The sequence below is a fragment of the Bidens hawaiensis genome, unplaced genomic scaffold (assembly GCF_021521415.1).
Source record: "Bidens hawaiensis isolate Kalapana, Puna unplaced genomic scaffold, B.hawaiensis_p1.1 tig00037278_1, whole genome shotgun sequence".
NCBI classification, from domain to species: domain Eukaryota; kingdom Viridiplantae; phylum Streptophyta; class Magnoliopsida; order Asterales; family Asteraceae; genus Bidens; species Bidens hawaiensis.
In genome coordinates, this window is record NW_027496514.1 from 49,897 (window position 1) to 58,782 (window position 8,886).

The following is an 8,886-nucleotide window of genomic DNA, read 5'->3' on the forward strand; positions in this document are numbered from 1 at the left end:
CCGACCGAATTCACATAGACTCATCGCGTTTTGTTTTAGTTTCAATATCGTAACGAAAACCGACCGATTGCCGATTTTTTTTAGTTATGGTATCGTCACAAACGTGACAGAATCCGACCGAATTTGCGTAGACTCAACACCTCAACGACCGAAATAGACAATGGTCGATTTTACTAGCACTCGAGTTTTACCGACCGGCGCCACCTCCATTGGTCCGTCTCAATTTTTATATATTTTTCGTTATTTTATAACACACATAACCGAAACCGACAGCATTCGCATCGACGTACCAATTCAATGCTTGAGACGACAACATTTGAGTTTTACGACCGTCCGGGTTTTACCGAGTAAAAAAGGGGTTGTATTTAAAAGTGATTTGAAACGTTGTTAAAAAGATATGTATGTTACCATGAAAGTTTTTTTTAAATGAAAGAAATAAAGATAAGTATTCAACAAATTGGATGATATTTATCAAGAACTGATTTTTGATGGTAGCAACCCCATATTTAAATAATAAGAAATAGTAACGTATCGAAATACAATAATTAACCATTCATTCATTCAAAATAGCAGTCATCTTGTAGACGATCATCGAACACACGCCATTGATTTATTCTCTTCCCTTAATTATTACTCTAATCAAATTCTCCTAAATCTCTGCTTACCCACTTTAATAAATTCTCCAAAACCTCAATATTTCAATCCAATTTGTAATTGCATCAAGATCTGGTAATTAGGGTTAGATAGATTATCTTGTTTTCTGTATCAATTGCAGGTGGTTGGTTGTTATATGGAGCGAAGATGGTGGATGTTGCTGATGATTATAATGTGTCTGTCTTTTGTTGGTTCTTCTGCAAGAGGTAATTACTTTAATTAATTAATAATAATAATAATAATCCATTTACTTTATTATTATTATTATTATTATTATTATTATTATTATTATTATTATTATTATTATTATTATTATTATTATTATTATTATTATTATTATTATTATTATTATTATTATCTTGTACATAAATTGTAAATTGCTGAGAGGTTATTGTAGATGACTGCCTACTTACCTTTTCTGACCTCATTAGGTTTAACTTTTATTTAGGCCGTAACCGAACTGAACGAAGCCTTGTTCGTTTCGTTCGTTGATCGGAGACAAAACCGAATAAGATTTCGTAACGAATATACTAATTTGAAAATATGAAATAACGTTTTTAATCCCAAACTTTAGACATAACCATCAAAAAGATAAATCAACTTTAACTTAATAATTACTTAACATAATAATCATAATTATCGTTATCAGGAAAAGTGCGGGCAGGGTCTAAGTTACCCAAGTTTAAAACTTTAAATGTTGTTGGACTTAATTTCCGTCCTCGAGTCAATGAGGCGGGTTGGGCCGAATCATCGAGCCTATGATGAGTTCGTGTCTTGTTTATCAAGTTGAGCACGTGACTTGGTTTACATGGAATAAATTACTTGGTGAACAAGTCGAGCCAATGACTTGGACAACAAGGAATTTATTTATTAATTATTATTTAGATGTGTTTTTACCAATTAGTATTTGAATATGATTATGGTATTTGTATTCTAGTCTAGTTGGGTTTTAAAATCTAAATTAGTATATATACCCGAGCTTGTGGGTTATATCGATAGGAGTTTAAGTATTGTAATTTTCGAGCTATGAGAATTACAAGATCGAGCTTATGATCTAAACTTTTCGGTTTTGTGTTTATCGATCCTGGTCACCAAACTTCAAATGTTTGGGTAATAAACTAAATATATGAAATATAAGTAATAGAAGTCTTTAAGAAGGAACATAAACAAATGAGCATGAATGGATGTAAACGAGCAAAACATTAGCAGACATATACGAACACGTCGCTGACTGTTCACAAACATAGATGAACGAACACGACTTTTTCCCATGTTCTTGTTCATTTAATTTTCTGATGTAATTTATTGTTTATGTCCGTCCGTTTATTAAACGAACAAATGTAAACAAACTTCCATCTGAACTGTTCACATACATTTCGCTGAACGTTCGGTTAGTTTTATAGCCCTAGGTTTTATACAATTAAATATCAGGAAATTGGGAATGAAAACAATCATTGGTAGCTAGTAACGATGATACCTTCAACAATTGGTAGATTGTATATTGGATAATGTGGATAAAAGATTTGAGGACATATTTCTCTGAAATTATTTAGGGTTTACTTAATTTATAAGTTTTTTTATGGGCACAGGACTTGAAATCATGCATAAGGTTCACTCGCCCCTTTACAATCACACGCTCGCCACAATTCTGGTGGAATATGCTTCTGCGGTAAGCTCATTATGCACTATAAAATGATAATATGTCAAATAAATAAGTTACCATATGACTGTGACATTGTGAATTTATTAAGTTGAATGCATTCATTGGTTATAACTAAAAAGTTAACTTTAACTATGCAGGTTTACATATCAGATTTAACCGATCTTTTTACATGGACTTGTTCAAGATGTGATGGCCTAACCAAGGTATCTCTTGATGCATTAGCTAGACTACGTTTTGAGATTTTAAAGAAAATAAAGTTTCGATTATTTATTTTTCTGTGGAACTTAAAACATCGATTAAATCAGTGCTCATGGTTGGTGTTATCTTGAATCAGGGATTTGAAGTTGTAGAGATCATTGTTGATGTTCAAAACTGCCTGCAGGTACATCTTTTTATAATGCTTTTTCATTATGTCATAATCTTTTCCGGGTCCCACAGCTGTATATAGTGACTAAATACTGATTGCAGGCCTTTGTAGGGGTTGCAGATGATCTTGATGCTATCGTTATAGCATTTAGAGGCACTCAAGAAACCAGGTATATAATTATAATTTTATATATAAATATGATTGAGTTTAAAACCTCAATTTCATGTTCGAATAACATTTTTATGATTCCAGTATACAAAATTGGATTGAAGATCTATTCTGGAAACAGCTCGATTTTGATTATCCCGGGTGCACTGATGGCAAGGTACACATGGCAATTATTTTCTTACCGTGTTTGCTCGTGTAATCATTATTTCATCTTTTTCTCAATTTTCAGGTGCATCATGGATTTTTTAATGCTTATAACAATACAGTTGTACGGTCGGGAATTCTTGATGGTGTTAGTAGAGCAAGAGAAATATATGGAGATCTCAAAATTATGGTGACAGGGCATTCAATGGGCGGAGCAATGGCTGCATTTTGTGGACTCGATCTTGCTGTAAGTATGATAAATATTAAAACCATTTAACCTCCTTTAGATCTATATCAAGTGATTTATTTGCATTTTACAGCTTATTTATGGATCCGAGAATGTTCAAGTTATGACATTCGGACAACCTAGAATTGGCAATGCTGCTTTTGCATCATATTATATCAGTGTTGTACCAAATACGTTTAGAGTGACACACGAACACGATATGGTCCCGCATTTGCCTCCTTATTATCAGTTTTTCCCACAGAAGACATATCATCACTTCCCAAGAGAGGTAATCTTGTTTGACTTGCTTGACTTTTTAGCATTTATTTTACTTTATATTGTTTGTTTTATCAAAGTAGTGTGTTTTAATGGTATTATATTCTTCCAATATGCAGGTGTGGGTCTATAACCTTGGATTAGGGTTTCTTATTTATGAAGTCGAGAAGATCTGTGATGATTCTGGTGAAGATCCTGATTGTAGTAGGTAGGTTTCAACAGTTTATTTTAAAACCACATTATATTATTTTTTGAAAACCTGTTTATGAACTACATTTTGTGAATATTTCAGATCAGTATCTGGGAACAGTATTTCCGACCATTTGACATACTTTGGTGTCGAAATGGGGTGTGACACGTCTAGCAAATGCAGGATCGTGATGGCCCCTAATCTTGCTTTGTATGGGAAAGTAGACGGTTATGGTAATTTTGTGCTGTCAAGAGTTCCTTCTAAGTTTATCTTAAGAATGAAAAACGAAGGAGAAATTAGCGACCAGTGATCGTATTGATCAGTGCGTGTACTGGTGGTTATGTGTGTCTTAGTTGGGCGGTGTAAATATGTTGGTCAGTTGGTGTACAGTTACTCTTTTATGTATTGACAGTAAACATGTTGAAAACATGTTATGTGTTGTGTTCAGTCTTGAAGCTATGAAGAATGCATGATTGGGTTCCAAACTTTTTTATTGATGTTGCTAGTATTATCACCTCACATTTCCACTTAGTTTCTCAAAAACTACAAACCGAACACGGCTATCGTCAAACCCATTGTGTTACTGCATTATTAATTCTGTTATAATTACTATGATCATATGTTTACAATCTATCTTTCTGTTTTTATTAGAAATCAATAAAAATGTCTTAGTGACCAGTGATCATATTAAAATTCATATCTTTAACTTATTGCAAATGGTGAAAAAATATGAACTTTTTTACACACAAGTCTTGTAACACTTGGTTTAAAAAAGTTCTTTTTTTTATGCAAGTATAAAAGAAAAGAAAAAAAACTATTCACCTCTACATATTCAAGAAAACAATTGGTTAAACAAGCTACAATGTGCTAGCAAGATGATGTATAGATATGATACAACCAAGCCAACAAGCAGGAATCATAAGTTAAGTTTGACCATATATAAAATGTGGAGTTAAGAAGCATTGTTACAATGGAGAGTCCTAAACTTTGTATTCGACCTAAATGCAAAAAGGCTCTTAGCCACAACAATCACCAACCAACCGACCAAGTCAAAAACATTTTTAGACTCAATACATTAAAATAAATGCACAAAAAGAATGCCAGTATGCCTATTAATTTGCTTTTCCTGCAGAGTAAAATACGAAAATCCGCATCAATGTATGATGACTGTCTTAATCTTGAGTTTTGTTTATTATAATATCCGCTCTCATCTCCTTAAGAATCCCATTGCTTGATATACATTACCAAGAGTCACATCTGCAATATCTGCCGCTTTGCTTGCACCCTCGGCTAAAACTTGGTCCAAATAACCTGGATCAGATGTAATTTCCTCGTATCGTGTCTGCAAAAAAGTAACATTTTATGACTTGTGTACATTAATATTTTTTTTAAAAATTGATTCACAAAGAAAGCTTATAATTTGAGAAGGTTTAATCTTTGAAGCACATAGTGAATATAAACCTGGATTGGATGGAGATGATCGATTAAAGCATCAGTAAGAACAGTTTTAAAAGTGCCCCAGTTCATATCCCGGCATTCGTGTGAAACTTCCTGGAAAAAAAATCAGTAAAACTTAAATATCCCAACTTTATTGATGACTCAATGCTCAAAATGAAATAAAATACACATAATACTGTTGAATTATATGAAAACTAAAGCGATTACCTCCTTTGTCTTATTTGTAATGATTTGATATACTGAAAGAAGATTATTGCATTCGGGCCTATCAGCATTGTCAAACTCCAGCCTAGTAGAGTATAGAAGACACGTCAGAACATATTACCAAATCCATCAATTATACCCAAATAACACAAAACATTTAAAAAGATGACAAAAAGGAGTATTTTAAAGAACTCGCCCAGGAAAAGAATCTGTCTTGCACCGCTTAATCTTGTTTGCAATTGCCTAAAATGAAGTCAATATAAAGGTAGAAACTTTACAATTATATCAAATCACGAGTTATAAAATGAATATTTAATTGATCAAAGGTTCATTTGTCCACTATAAAAATAATCGAAAGATGGAAAACTGAAAAACTGACACCAGGCCCACTCACATCTTTTGAGTCGAGCAAATTAATACGAGACTGATCCGAAGTAGCAGACTTGGACATCTACAAAATTAAAATAATAATATTAAATATCGACTATAAGTGCAAGTTGTTTATGTGTAGCTCAATACGAAGTACCTTAGAAAGACCATCAGTAAGTGACATCACCCGTGCTCCAGCTGGGGGTATTAAGGGCTCGGGAACCTATAAAAGTAAAAAATAAAGATTCGAGAATTGTATTTGTTCCACCTAGATACGAAAAATGAAGATACTAATAAATAGTAATTATTAGGATCAAACATAGGTTTCACCTTAAAGATTGAACTGCCTCGGCTGCAAACAAAATAAAAAGGGTAGTCAACAAGCTTTGTAGACTTGTACCAATAATTAACATTAACTACCTATATTATTATTTTTCTTACCCTCCTAACTTCTTCCATTTTCTACCACCATATAAATGATTAATGCGTTCAGCCAGCTCTCGTGTCAATTCTAAATGCTGCTTTTGGTCTTCACCAACTGGAACTAAATCAGACTGCAAACAAAAAGCACAGCTTCTAAAAACAAAGACGACAGTAGAATCGTAATTTCCAAAAATAAACTTTGAAAGTTAATGATGGTCTATTGTGTATGGGATGTTAAGAAACTTCACCTGGTACAAAAGAATATCTGAAGCCATCAACACGGGATAGGTCAAAAGCGCAACCCCAACATTTTCATCACCCTTTGAAAAGCAAAATAAAAGAACCATAATTAATTTCAAAACTGTAATAATAAAAAAAAGAATTGAAGGATAGTAAAATGCGAATGGTTATAAAGCACTAATGTGCATACCACATGTTATTTTCATCACTCTTATTTTGGTTAACTAGCTAAAGTAACAATTTTAAGTGGCTATTTTGACCCATTTGCTTTGAATGAGTCAATTAGGGTTATGTTTTTATTTCTAATGGGTCAAACGATTCGAGCGAATCAAAAGTCGCCCAAAGTGTATCCTTAATGCATAAAACCTCTTAAACCATTTAATTCAAAAATAAAGTTATTATTGAAATGATATAATTTCTGTAGCGATGTACACACTAAACGTTTATGAAAATACAAAATTTGTTGAGATTGAGCTGCATACGACAAAAGACGCACCGCCTTTCGTGATTTCTCTTTAAACTGAATCATTCTGTTTAGCCAACCGATTGGTGTAGCAGAGCTCAACAGCCACATTAATTCCACATGAGCACGAACATGAGATTGCACAAATACAGAGGCCTGTCTAACAAATTGGAATTCAGTTTAAATATATAGATACGCAGTAAAAATAATATGATGAAACAATACTTAATAATAAAATATCAACAAAAGAAGCACAAAATGACCTTTGAGGTGTCAATACCACATGCCAAATAAAGAGCTGCAGTATCTCTAGTTGCTTTAGACAGTTGTTGGACATCATAGGGTAGAGTTATCTGTTAAATTGACAAAAACAAATATTAATAGTAAATAAACTATAATGAACAAAGCGTGTCTATTTTAGCGCACATACCGCATGGAGATCCACTATAAAGAATAATGTCTCATACTTATCCTGAAAGAGGAAAAAAAACAGAAAATTATCACATGACTTGATTTCAAAAGGTCAATTACCTCATCAAACCAAATAAAAACATAAATAAATAAATACACTAAATGTTTACCTGCAGTGATACCCAATTTTTTATCGCCCCAAGATAATTCCCGAGGTGTATGGATCCCGTTGGTTGAACACCAGACACAATTCTCTTCCTGTTAAAACACATGTTAAAGAAGTGAACACTATTCACGACCAGAACTTTATATAACCACAGAAAAATATAAATATATATAAAGTTATAACTTATAACTTACTGAGATTACAAAATAATTACTTTATAGAAGTGGAGGAAGCCTCTGACACAGCAGGCTCAGTGTCTGGCACGCTGCAATAGCATCGGTGACTACTAACACCTCCAATAACCGGAAGATGATTATGACGAATCTTCAGAAACGTTCGTTGCGGTTTACTTGTAATGCCACGTGAACTGTTCCAAAATCACCAACATTAAGAACCATAGGCACAAATGACTTGTCTCAGTAACATACAAAACTCAAAGGTAAACAAAAGTTACAACACACATAGCATAAACGAAAACTCGGGTCGGCCAGAACACCTGTTTAACATTGTATACACATGTTAATCTCTTTTGAGGCATTACATCGAACACCTTGTGAGCATAATAATACTGTAGTATATTATTCACTGCTAATATTGTTATAAATAAACATTTCACAGATTATATACGAAGCACAACATCATTTACAATCCCCAATTAGATTGATTGAAAGTAGTATAATTTGCTAAAATGAAATAAAAAACAAGTAATGAAAGAGTGAAATAAATACGTGAAGCGTGGACAGGCATTTGAAAGATTGAGGAACTGAGAGACAAGAGACCGCCCCATCTTCGATGATAATCTATCTTTCAATTAAGACTTTGAAGATATTATGATGATGATGATGATGATGATGGTGAAGAGGGTTGTGGGTGTAACTGGGTCGAGCCAAACCCCAGCTCAACTGGATCGAGATCGGCTTGTTTTGAGGTACGAAGGCTCGAGTTTGGCTCGTTCCGAACTATTTTTTCAAGGCTCAAGCTTTAACTGGGCAATTTAAAACGAATATAGAAGTCTAAAAGATGTAAAATTTGAAAACAAACATGGCTCAGGCTCGACAAGTCTAAGCGAGTGTTTCATACAAGGTTGTTCAGGTTTGATAACTAAATGAACTTTATTTGAGATCCAGGTTCAGTTTAGCTCGGCTCATTTCAAGTTTTTTTTATCAATCTGAGCTCGAATAACTTAGTGGCGGCTCTAGAAAGAGTATATGAAGTTATGAAACCCATGAAAAACTAAAAATAATAAAAGTTTATCCTTTTTAATCAAGTGTAGTTATCTATTTCATACTTCAAATTTTATAAAACGTTAGTTTTATGAAAGAAAAAACAGTTATATGTTTTTTCTTGCTTCACGGGAGTGACTCTAACCCAATTTTGTTATATTAAAGGTTTACAAGCACGTCAAAGTGACATTCAAAAATCTCTCAACCTCTAGTTTGCTATGTAAAATCCCTAAACTTTTGT

At 33.2% G+C, this 8,886-nt stretch overlaps 2 protein-coding genes across 4 annotated transcripts; one reads left to right on the plus strand and one right to left on the minus strand.

The window, feature by feature from the left end:
- Positions 1–534: 534 nt before the first annotated feature.
- LOC143589219 (lipase-like) lies at positions 535–4,133 on the plus strand. Of its 3 annotated transcripts, XM_077070045.1 has the most exons (11): positions 537–738; positions 776–860; positions 2,244–2,323; positions 2,455–2,520; positions 2,652–2,699; positions 2,786–2,853; positions 2,937–3,009; positions 3,082–3,241; positions 3,315–3,511; positions 3,618–3,706; positions 3,791–4,133. In XM_077070045.1, the coding sequence occupies exons 2-11, from the start codon at positions 791–793 to the stop codon at positions 3,996–3,998; spliced, it is 1,059 nt and encodes a 352-aa protein (XP_076926160.1). In that variant the 5' UTR covers positions 537–738; positions 776–790; the 3' UTR covers positions 3,999–4,133. The 3 variants fall into 3 exon arrangements, with proteins under 3 accessions (XP_076926158.1, XP_076926161.1, XP_076926160.1); XM_077070043.1 differs by having other exon boundaries at positions 535–860; XM_077070046.1 differs by lacking the exon at positions 3,791–4,133 and having other exon boundaries at positions 535–860; positions 3,618–3,765.
- Positions 4,134–4,541: 408 nt separating this feature from the next.
- On the minus strand, positions 4,542–8,219 carry LOC143589221 (tryptophan--tRNA ligase, chloroplastic/mitochondrial-like). The gene is made up of 15 exons (XM_077070053.1): positions 8,151–8,219; positions 7,637–7,789; positions 7,427–7,514; positions 7,276–7,317; positions 7,109–7,198; positions 6,879–7,001; positions 6,391–6,462; positions 6,161–6,273; positions 6,050–6,071; positions 5,877–5,942; positions 5,745–5,801; positions 5,547–5,593; positions 5,354–5,435; positions 5,150–5,239; positions 4,542–5,030 (listed from the first exon to the last, which is right to left on the minus strand). Exons 1-15 carry the CDS (start codon positions 8,207–8,209, stop codon positions 4,896–4,898), a joined length of 1,239 nt encoding a protein of 412 aa, XP_076926168.1. The 5' UTR covers positions 8,210–8,219; the 3' UTR covers positions 4,542–4,895.
- Between the last annotated feature and the right edge of the window lie 667 nt (positions 8,220–8,886).